The 12310-nt window shown below is 39.1% G+C and overlaps 1 protein-coding gene across 1 annotated transcript in view; it reads right to left on the bottom strand.

The window, feature by feature from the left end:
* soga1 (suppressor of glucose, autophagy associated 1) overlaps positions 1-12310 on the bottom strand; it is a 123841-nt gene that overhangs the window by 30527 nt on the left and 81004 nt on the right. Inside the window, exons 5-9 of the mRNA XM_059334138.1 lie at positions 9098-9160; positions 4093-4260; positions 3203-3356; positions 2402-2969; positions 36-324 (exon numbers count right to left, since the gene is read on the bottom strand). Coding sequence (XP_059190121.1) covers positions 36-324; positions 2402-2969; positions 3203-3356; positions 4093-4260; positions 9098-9160 — 1242 coding nt within the window. The remainder of the gene's footprint in view (positions 1-35; positions 325-2401; positions 2970-3202; positions 3357-4092; positions 4261-9097; positions 9161-12310) is intronic.

The following is a 12310-nucleotide window of genomic DNA, read 5'->3' as shown; positions in this document are numbered from 1 at the left end:
TGAAAGAACAACACACAAACCAAGAGGACGTGTACCTGAGGTTTCTCCAGGTCACACGGCTCTGCTGCCTCGTTGCTGCAGACCTTGTGATAGATGGATGGCGAGGAGGAGAGGCAGTTGGACTCGGGGGAGGTCAGGAGCTGTATCGCTGTGGAAACCAAGCGAGCCTGGTCCCTCATGGCCAGCAAGGCATCATGGTCCTTCTGCCCCAGGTAACCAGGGAGGGAGGTTGGTGCGTCAGCATTGTCCTCGATCTTCTTTTTCCGTTCCTTGATCTCTAGGGCGTCATTCTCACCTCCGACTGGCTCTTTGCGGTGCGGCGGACTGGGGGGGAAAACAGTAAGGGCATGTTGAGGACTTCTCATGCAGGTTGCCTTAAAAATGCATTCTTTATTTTAAAGTCATCAGAAATAATACCATCATGGAAATTCTATGTCATTTGGCAGCCATTTATTTCCTTTGTTGAAAGCATGGCAGCTACTAAAATTTCTATGTAACCCAAATGTATATATGTATCTGTTTTTTGTTTTGTTTTGTTTTTGTCTTTTTCTTTTCTCTCTCCATTGTGATTTCCTTTTTTTTATTTACCTAGTTTGTGTATGTGTCGGTGTCTGGATGTATTGAAATCTGCTTGGAGTCCAGTACTTGTGGGTGGGGGGCATTGGGAGGTTTGTTTGATTGGACAGGAACTAGACTTGATTGTCTCATGTGAGAATTGTATCTTCTTTGTCCGATGTATTTGAAAAATTTGAAAAATAAAAAAAGACCTTGATCAAAAAAAAAGAAATAATACCATCATAATTGGGTCTAATGAAGGCGATTAAAGCCTCACAAGAGCTACAAAATGGACCATGTTGTTTTGTCAACATCTGTTTTCAAGGTCAAGATTTAACTTTTCATTTCAATTTGGATAGCCCTGGGTTTCTCCTAATGTCTAATTAAGTTGGGTGTCCGGAGGAAATCTCCCTTAATATTATTCCTAATTATTATCCCTTATATTTTCTCCAATTTCTGTGTGTTGTATTGTACATCTCATATCATATATTACTAGATGAAATTGTCTTTTTTAATTTAATCTTTGAGTTTATTGTTATTCATTTATGTATCTTTTGGATTTTTTGTTGTTATTCATTTATGTAAAGCACTTTGGTCAACCTTGGTTGTGTATAAGGTGCTCTAGAAATAAACGTGACCTTGAATGTGCAATATCTGTAAAAATGCAAAGTACTTTCAGGAAACAAACACAAAAAAATATATATTAACAAATGCCAAATAGCAGAATTGTATGTTTATAATGTGTATAAATGTATGTATACGTCCTATTTTTTATATTCTTTATTCTGTCTTCTATAGCTTTGTGTCTATACCTTGAGCTGCTCTGACAACTAAATTTCCCCACTGCAGGATGAACAGTCATATCTTTTCTTATCTTAAAAGGTTTACAATGCAGGATTTTCACATTGTACTGTATAGACTAGATACAAAAGAAATCTCTTAATCATCACCATGACCCACTACAAGTCTGCATTTGCAGAGACCCTGCCTTCTGCTTATTATATATATATATTCTCTTTTCTTTGCATTTTGCTGTGTTCTGGGTGTCACAAAACTATGAAAACTGTGGACACAGCATCAATAAAACACAAATAGACTAGGCAAAATGCCAAGTAGACAGCTCGTTCCAGAACAAAATTAAATCTGGGGTTTGCGCTCATGTTGTTTGAGGCGCGGAGTAAGAGTAAGCAACAATTCTTGCAAAGTATGCCTTGAAAAGAATTGATTGATAGTCATATAATTTTGTTGAGAGATTCATGGTGCCTGATGCAGTTGGTCAGCAAAAAAAACTTTACTGAACTGTGTCGTTATTGACGTGCACTTCTGTCTATAGGGAACTATATATCTGCATATGATCAGATGTAAAATAGTGGGGTCTGTTCAGTGGGTTATCAACAACGTTGTTGAGCTTTGGTGGAGGAAGTATTCAGATCTTTTATTAAGTTAAAAGTAACAATATTACAGTGTAGAAGTACTATGTTTAGAGTAAATATCCTGAATTAAAACTCTGACTCAAGAAAAACTATAAAAATATGATATGCGACGAAAGTAAAAGTCTTCATTCTGCAGAAAGGCCCATATTAGAAAAATATACATTATATTACTGGATTATAATAATTGTTGCATCACTTCAATATTGCAGCATAAAAATCTAAGTAGCTAGAAATTAAAGCTATTAAACAAATGTCACGGAGTAAAACTTGTCATAGTGTAAATTGCATAAAATGGAAATACTTAATTTACTGATTGATTAAATGTATTTAGTTGTATTTCACCACTGGTTACAACACCAGATTGTCAAACTGTAATTTCACCCACAAATGTTGTAAGTGAAAACTTCGAGTACCTTGGGAGGCACTCAGCTGAGTCTCCAGCCTCTGCGTCAGTCTCCAGAGCTAGTCGTAGTGAGGAGGAGGAGGAGGAGGATGAAGGAGCGTGATAGGAGGCCAGGTCACATCGCTGCAGGTTGGACAGAAGCACTCGGTTCTCGTACTGCAGTTTCTTCACTTTCCCGCTCAGCTCTCCGATCTGAAGCCTCGCCAGCCTGAGCTCCTCCTCCTGGGCCGGGGCGTCTGTGCTGATAAGCACCGCCCCTTCCTGTATGGTGTGCACCGGGCTGTCGTTGAGCAGCCCGTCCGTCAGCGATGCCAACGAATTGGACGACAGTGTGGATGTTGGCGGCGGGAGGTCAGATTTATATCGGTTGATCTCATTCATCAGGAGTTTGTTCTGTTCCTCCATCTCGATGAGAGACCTCCTCAGAAGCTCTGCCTCCTCCTCCACAAACTGGAGGTGTCTCTGGAGCTCCATGACGTTTTCTGACGAAGCTCCTCCCCCGAGCACCAGGGCTCCTCCTCCTAGGCCAAGACCAGCCCCCAGACCGCCACCAACACCACCGAGGTCCTGTGGACCATCTGGGAAAGAAACAATGAGGTCATCAGCAAATGTTAGAATCCAAAAAGTAATAGAAAGTTTGTTGAATTATTTCCAATTCATTGCAATGATATTTTAAGTCGCTGTCAAGCCTGCAAATACAATTTCCTTCTGATATTCACAAATTGTTACTCTATCTGTTGATTCAGGATTAATTCCATCTCCAGAGTTACAAAAATGCATAACAGGCTGCGGAAGTGAGATTTAAAAGCACCTTGTGGTCCCTTCATGTCATCCATCTCAGCTCGGAGCCCCCTGTTCTCCACCTCCAGCTCCACGATGCGTCGACTCAGCAGGTTGGCCTCCTCCTCCACCAGCTTCAGGTGGACTCTGATCTCCGCCTCGCGGGTGTGGGGGGAGTCAGCAACCTGAGAGGGAGTCAAATAAAAAGACTCAAGGAATGGAGAACCACTTTGTTATACTCACCTCCCACGTTCATTCACACACTTTTAATCAACTGTTGAATTATTTAATGCTTATAATGATATTTACAACCTTTTTATCCCAATTTTTTTTTCTACCATGGTTGGACAGGACAAACATTATCAACAACAATAACAATATTTTCAGCATTTCCAGTATTTCCAGTCTTGCATATTTAAATCCTCATTGTCAACACAAGTGAATGGAAAGTCAATGAACTAACAACTGATTATACTGCAGAAAAATCAGCATCAGCAATCTGTTTGCTTTCAGCATTAGTCAGTGACATGGCTCAAAACTGAGTTGGATTTAATGAGCTTTGCTGAGTGTTTTGGCTGTTTCTAAAACAATATAAATGCACTTCTGTTGAGTTTTCCCAGGCATTGTTTGGCATTTGGGTTTTTTATGGGTACAAAGAGTGGGAATACTTTACAATCATGACCACCATAATAGCCCAGTGGCACCATCCTTCAGCTACAGAGTGAAATGGTGAGAAAAGATTAAACCCAGAGTTTAGATTGTTGCTTAAGGTGTGGTGAGAAAAGACCTCTGTGGGCTCAAAACCATGACTTTGTCTGTTCATTTGCTCATTAATCACTGTCTGAAGAACTTCTTCCTCCTGTATGAAATGGCTCAAAAATGAATATCTAGCTCCTTCCATGCTCCTCCTCCTCCACTCACCTCCTCCACAGTTAGCGAGGCGTTGACGTCTCCGTACATCGACCTGAACTTGGCCAGCTCCTCCTTCATGGCCTCGCTGTCCTTCACCAGCTTCGTCAGCTTCTTGCACATCAGGGCTGATTCCTCTTTGGCAAAGTGGAGCTGACACTTCAGGTCTGAACTGTCCTCCTGCAGTGACGGGACGGACAGAGAGGAGAGCACCGAGGTGACATTGATACAAAAAACGCTGTATCACAGAGAGGCTGACACGAACACACACACACTGTGATCATGCAAAGTGTAGTTCCCACTATAGGAATCAATCAATGGTCAGTTAATTGAGAGCCATTCTTATAATTGATTTATCTTTTTAGGTAATTTGCTTGTGTATTGGATCCTCTTTGTTAGATGTCTGGTGGACAGATTTTGTCTTATTATCTATTTAATCTATTTTTAAGTCTAGCTTTTATTAGTTTTAGAGCTTTTAAATCAATTTTAGCGTTTTTTACATTATTATTTTTTTCCTTTTTTTATGCAGTTCTTTAATAGAGTTTTTATTGATTTCTGTCTCACTATTATTTTTATAGCATTGCATTGGTCTCTCGTTGTTTTTGTTTTATTTTTATTTTCTGTTGTTTTTACAGTACTTCTCTAACCTGTTTGGTATGCAAATAAAGTTTGATTGATTGAAGATTGATTGATAATTAACTGAAAAATAACCAACTGATTTATGAAAAATGACAATAGTCATTTAGTTCTTCTCTAGCCTGAACTGTCTGAGTTAAGAGGAAATGTTCATAAGCAACTTAAATAGAGAATGCTGCTGATTTTCATGTTTCTTTATGAATGATGACTACTCCCACTGAGGAAACCAGTAATGTCTATATTGTATAAATCAATTATGTCAAATGAACGGAAATGGATTATTTAACATATCTTATTTTAGTAATTTGCCATAATTCAGAATAAAAGAAGGACAGGAAATGATTAAAAAGATGGACACTGAGGCAAGACAAGACAAGACAAGACAAGACAAGACAAGACAAGACAAGACAAGACAAGACACACAAAGCAATAAGGGCACTTCAATCAGTCTACCCAGGGAAAGAGGTTTTGTAGAGCTGGACAGAGAGGGAGACACACACAGAAAGTAGAAGCTGGAGACAGATGAATAAATGCATAAAACACCAGAGGTTTAGAGTGAATTGTGTGATGATTTGTCACAGAATTATGTTGTGTTGTTCTGTTAAGTTGAGTATTTTTAAAACCACAGTGATGTTCAAGCATAATCTCTGACAGTTATTATACTACTCTAAACTGTTTGTTTGTCACTTGAGCACAAGCCACAATCCATTACATACCTGCAACTTTTTTCATTCTATTTAAAATCGCCTTGAACTTGAAACATAATGACAAAGAGATTTTTGAGTAGCTTGGGGCTTCACAGTGGTGAGGTCAGAGTCATGCTGTGCTTGATCCTCATGAGGCTTTTACATAAAAATAAAAACACACAAAGGAAAAAGAAAAACTCCAGAAAACACATCCATTAGTGGTTTGCCTTGGACGTCATGCAGCCTATGAAATGACCATTTACCAAATGACAAAATACAGACACAAGAGTTAGAATAAGTGTTAGCTTATGTTAGCTGCATGTTCTACCAGACCAAGTGAGGCTGGAACCAAGCGGCTTGAAAAGTGAAGCCAATGTGCAAGAGCCTTAAACCTGCATTCTTTAGAATAGCCAGCAGGGGGCGACCCCACTGGTTGCAAACAGAAGTCCCATTGTATAGAAGCCTTTGAGAAAATGACTCCACTTCTCACTTGATTAATTACTTCAGTAAAAATTCTCCCAATACGTTTATGATCCCAATTGCTAGTTTTAAGTTTCAGATTTCAGTTTGTGAAAATCAATTATAATGTATTAGTCACCTGAAAATGTCTTTAGCATTTGGTTGAACTAAAACACACTATTGAGTTGGCGGTTCATTTTAGCTAACTAGCACCAGCTGATGACTTAGCTCCACCCGCTTGTCCAAATATGGTCTCTTCCGTCAATGCCAAACTCAAGGCTTCAAAAATAGTACCCCACAAAATAGGTGTGAATCATTGCCTACAAATTTAACTTTAATCTGTGTTACATAATTTTTAAAATGTACATTGTCTCGATGTAAACACTGAATCAAATGACTCTGTTGCCAGTCGCCCACACCATCAAAATAATAGAATTATCGCCAACTCTTTGGAGCATTTTATTAACTTTTGGTTTGGTTTTACGACATATTTACTGTATGCTTCAGTCTCACTGTTGTTTTTAACCGCATTTTGCCAGTTGTTTCCAGCAAAAAAAGCTCTAAGCTCCATTTTACATTACCTCTCTAACACCAAAGGGCAGACAGACAAAATTAGCGGTGAGCCAGGTTAACATGGAGTTAACGTGGTGAATTTAGCAGCTGGTTGTGTTTTTTGTGCCCCCTAGTGGTAAAAAACAAAATGATGCAGCTTTAAACTCTATTTTTAATGAGTTATAAAAGGCTCTTAACATTAACATATATATTTACTGCATGTATCTCTATCTCAAACTCATTTGTAACTACTGGCTGACCTGAGTTGACCCTGTACACCTCATTCCTAAGAAGCAGCTCTGTGGCTCTATTTGTTTTATGGCCTGTGGAGCATTTCCAACCACATTAAGCGAGGTGAGAGCCAGTGAATTTACAGCCATTTATGGTATGTGGCTTGGAGAGGAAGCCTGGGCTCGCGTCAGCAGACGGAGAGAGAGATGGTGGTGAGAGAATTAACTTCACCGCAAACACCTTCTGTGGCGATACGTTATTCCCATTGGTTTTTAATCTGTATGTACTCTGTAAAACAATCTCATACACTTCTAACTCCTGCAGTGCCTTTTTCACAAAGGGGGAAAAAGTTCTGTCAGCTGTGTCTGAATTATTTTAGTCATTTGGAGAAAAAAAAGAAGGGAGGGAGAAAGTGAAGTTAAGAAAAAAGTAGCTCTATTTTTGGGAGAGAAGAGAGGCGGAATGAAGACGAGGCAGGGATTTAAAGAGAGGTGCCCAAGCCTGATCTGTAATCCAAACATAAATAAAAACTGGGTAGGCAAGTTCAAACACCTGCAGGACAAGATGCAGGGCAGGAAAAGGGAGGGAGAGATGAATTTGAGACGAGGAGGAATACAGAAAATGGTGATTTATCTGCTCCAAATTGCACACGGCTTGTTTAGACGGATAGAGTGTGATCCCCAGAGGAAATAGGTCACAGACGAAAGAGAGACACATAGACGGCACAGTGACGAGCAGTGAGGCAGGAACACATTTAAAGGATCAAACATGATAGATTTCCAACATGACAGCCGTGGTCGGTGGCCCCAGACAACCTTAATGTGTAAAGTCTTAATCTAATTGGTGTTTGGAGCAGAAATTAAAATAATAAAAAGGCTTTTTCAGGGAGGTTACACAATAAAAGTGAGAATTAACCATGTATGTACATACTTTAGATAGATTTCTTGTTACTTGTAATTTCAATTTTATTGGTAACAATTCTGCTTATTGATTCTCTTGTTTCTGGTTCTGAATATTTGTTAATGAAAAATCAACCAAAAGCAAAACTACCTTAATTTCAGTTTAAGGCTGCCATAACAGTTATTTGTCATAAAATATTATGTATTTTTGGTGATTCTTTTGGCTGTAAGATAATAAAAATCCTTAGTTAATTTGCCACAAACAAATTCAATGTCCACTGCTCGTCCATTTGTTTTTAAATGAACTTATCATTTGAGATTGCGATACATTAGGATGGGGACATAAAAATGCTTCCTGCTTATGCTGTAGGAAATGCTTCAGGATGTGAGATTGAGTTCCTCTGTACAATCATATTTCACTTCATCGCAGTACAGTCTCCATTGTTTCTGGAATCAACTCAATGTTAAAACATGTAGAGAATAACAGTCACACTTGCAGTACATGCAATGAAGTTTCTACAGAAGCAACAGATGACACTACAATGAAAATATGATGCTCTCTATTATCTATATTTCATATTTGTAGGTATTTTTAACTGCATCCCACAATATGACTAAAATGCAACATCAGACAGAACTGCTGTAGTAATAATATGTATGATTAAACTGTGTAACTGTGTACAATGTGCACATAATCATTTTACTAAACATATTCATTTTACAATTGAGGTTTATCCTTTTATGTATTTTATATATTAAGATAAGATAAGATAAGATATGACTTCATTTATCCCGCAATGGGGAAATTTAGTTGTCACAGCAGCTCAAGATACAGACACATAGATACACATTATATACATACATTTCTGCTATTTTGCATTTGTTATTAATATATATTTTTGTGTTGGTTTGTTTTCCTGAAAGTACTTTGCATTTTCACGGTTATTGAACATTGGAGAAAATATATTTTAGCATGTCCCATAGGTTAAAAAAGTTGTTGCATATAGTAGTATGAAAATCAATGAATACATATATTTAAATGTATAAGTGGTATATGACATATATAACATAGAAAAAAAGATAGAAGGCCCAAAATAGGCCTAATGTGGTTAGATGTATACAGAGAAAATAAAAGTGAGGAGAGAATAGATATATAATAGAAGATATGGAATAATTATTATCCTATTATATAAAGCAGAATTACACAATAAACTTTCATGATAATCTATTGAGAAACTAAAAGCCTTATAAGGCAGTCTGTTGGCCTAAATGTTTGTATATTCCCCAGTGTTTTTTTCCCACTGTATTTCTTCTTTCCTCACCAAGTTCTGCAGATGTTTCAACTCCACAAACTCAGCTATTTGTTATTCATGATTCCTGTGTGTGTGTTAGATAAATGTCACTCTCTCTCTAGATCTAAGTGTCTTAAAGGTTTAGTTGCTGAAACTGCACTTTGTGTCTCTTATTGATTTGTTGGACCATCTGGAGGAAAACAAGGCAGCTATGTGTGAGGGTGTGAGTGTGTGTGTGTGTGTGTGTGTGTGTGTGTATTACCTGCGGACATAGCTTCTTATCAGGTTTGTTGTTGGGTCGTGCTCCTCTTTTCTTCTGGGAGTTCTGCAACAGAGACACATACAGAGTGTCATTAGTAAGCTGTGACACCACATCGGCTGTGAACTGTTTCAATAAGATGAAGGATGAATGTGTTCAGTCTGAAACAACACGGAGGGAAGTGAGAGATGGCCTGCAGCGGAAAAGCAAGGTGGGATTTAAACGTGTAATCACGACGTACACTCATGGTTTCAACTTGTTGAGCTCTCTTTTTAGGTCTTGTTTTTGAGTTTTATAGACATTTGCAACTAAAATATTAGGCTCTTGTGTTTTTATTACGTTGACTCAAGATATATTCAAGAGAATTTACCATAACTAGTTGTCCAGAGTGTTACAAAAGACCACTGACTACGAACGATATGATGTCACCTTTATTTCTGCGAACAGAAACACTATACCATCTGACAAAAACTCCCTTTTTACCTCTACAGCAGTCACTGTAAATGCAATTTTATCATTTTCTGGCACCACTAAAGCATGTTTTCCAGGATGCATGGGAATCTTGACGGTTCACAACAGTTTACCAAGATTCCCTTCAACTGGACATCATTAAAAGAACAGTTTGACATTTTCGTTTCTTGCAAAGAGTTAAATCTGAAGATTCGTACAACTCTAATGTCTGCCTAGCCCCAGAAGACATTTAGCTTAGGTTAGCATAACAACTCTTTTTATACCTTATAAAATCAGCCTCCCAGCATTTTAAATGTCACGAATGAACATGTTATATCTTGTGTGTCCATATTGTATATATTGTTTTTATTGAAACGTAAAAACCAAGAGTTGTGGTGTAATGGGGATTTATGATTTATGGGCTGGAACTATTTCATGGTTGGACCTAGTGACTTCCTGGTGCAGATATGTAGCGATGAAGTGATTTTGATCCCCGCAGCTATACTGATAAAAGGGCAAAATTACAGCAGTGAGGTAAGAGAAGGAGAGAAAGAGGGAGAGAGAAATAAAGGGAAAAATGAAGAGAGAAAAATGTCATGAACCAGTAATTGGGTTACATTGCTAATAACCACTGCACACACACACACACACACACACACACCATCCTCTGTTCATCCAAGTGTCTGCCCAGTGCATTAGACTCTCATAAATCATCATGCTTGCTTCTCTTTAGAGCCAACACCAATCACACAGACACAGACACAGACACACAGACACACACACAGACACAGACACACACACACACACACACACACACACACACACACACACACTGTAAGGACAGATGCTGCAGTGCAAGTAGCTAAGCTCATCTGGCTCAGTCCGTTCCCATGGAAACAAGCTACTCTCTCTGCAACAGACCACCAACAACAATAGAAAGAAAATGAGAGAAGAAAAAGGTGAGGAAGGAAGACAAAAAATGATGCTACTCTTTTTCGATTACAATTTTACCAAAATATTAATTAAATGTTTCTTCTTTAACTGTAAAAATACTGTAAGCCTCGAGCACTGAGGGATTTTCTCAGTAAGTCGTTTCATGTCCAGGTGGAGTTGCAGAGCAGCATCAGCATGAAGGGGATTTGCTTATTTGTTTGATTTTTATTTCCCTCTTCCTCACCTCTCCTCTTTTTCTCCCTTCATCTCTCTTTGGGCTATATCCCGACCTTTCAATTTTTTCATCTCCCGCTGTCCTTACCTCCCTCTCATCCCTCTATTATCACCTCCCTCTGCCTCTCTGTCTCCTAACTACTTTAAGAGCAGTTTATGTGGGTGCAAACAGTCCATGAATGGCTCTAAACTCACTGATCAATAACCCCGACCCGATAATGGAACCATTGATTCTGGCTGGAGGTTGTCGGAACTATTGGATCAAGCTTTTAAATGGGCAGCGGTCTGTTGTAGAGGGGGGCGATAATGGAAAAAGATGGAGATATTTGTGAGGGAACTCATGGCACTGAATATCACACCTTGTTTCATTTGCATGAGAGATTCCTGATATTTTAGCGAAAGGAAAAAGTTACATGAGTTTGCGTATGTAAAAATAGACTTGTGTTGAAGCGTAATTACACTCACTTTCACAGCCTATAGAGAAAGTGACTTTTGGAGGACGTTTGAAACAAGGTTAAAGGCCCCCACACACCGCCCAGACGGGACCCGATGCCGACGAGCTCTTGTCCGACGATTCTGTCGCCTCTCGTCAGACACAGTCGGGTGGAAAAAAGGAGTGAAACACACCGCCTCGACGACTGCGGACTACACAGCAGCCTGTACGTTCTGTGCTTGCGCGAGATGCAATAAGTCTCCCTAACAACGGCTGGCGCTAGTCTTGTGACTGTAATCCAAAACATGAAAACAGGAAATGACGTAACGGAGAAACCATAGAAGAAGTAGATAGAAGTAACCATGGAGATTAAAAACAAAGCGCATACAGCACTAAGCTTGTTATTAGTTTTGAGACATATGGACGTTTTGTAAAACAAAGCTTCGCTGCAAAATGGTCGCTCCAGCTGAGCTGATGGTCGCGTTGTCTGCATGTCGAATTGGGCCCGACGAGGCCCGACAGCTTCCGTGCTTCCCCGACGCAGATGAACACAGCAAACAGACGCGTACCCGACGTCGTCCGACGCCCGACCGTCGGGCCCGTGTGTTCCTGGCTTAAAAGAGTCATATGACTAATTAGGGCAGAAGCAGCAGTCAGTATTTTCAAATGTACAAGGGGATTTTTATAGCTGTGTGTTAATCTGTATAATATTGTTTTGTTTCGCAAACTATTGACATAAAACCTTGAAAGATGAAAACCGAAGCCAATGTGGAAGTGCCGAAAGCTGCAGTTCCTCGAATGGCCATTTGAGGCTGGCTCCAAAACGAGTCAATCCCCATTTACCCCCCATGTTAAAATGCACAACTTTACAGCAGAAAAAAAAACATGTTTACAGCCTGATACAAAAACTGTTTTGGTCCTGAGAGCTAATTTTCTCTTTCAGGGGCAGAGTTTATAGAAATCATATAATTAATTAAATTATATGACTCACCTGTTCAAAAATACATAAAGACTTTATGGATAACTAAGGACATGGACACCCAAGAATAGCGACAGCTGGAGCCACCAGTCCCCAGAAAAAAACAACTAAATAGCTACGGTTTTCAACAAAAATTACATCAAATATGACTTATTTGAATCGCTGAAACTCATGTAATCGCTGAAAC

Source organism: Centropristis striata, chromosome 5, assembly GCF_030273125.1.
Source record: "Centropristis striata isolate RG_2023a ecotype Rhode Island chromosome 5, C.striata_1.0, whole genome shotgun sequence".
Lineage (NCBI taxonomy): Eukaryota > Metazoa > Chordata > Actinopteri > Perciformes > Serranidae > Centropristis > Centropristis striata.
Note: the sequence above shows the minus strand (reverse complement) of the source record. Positions and strands in the feature narration are given on the sequence as shown.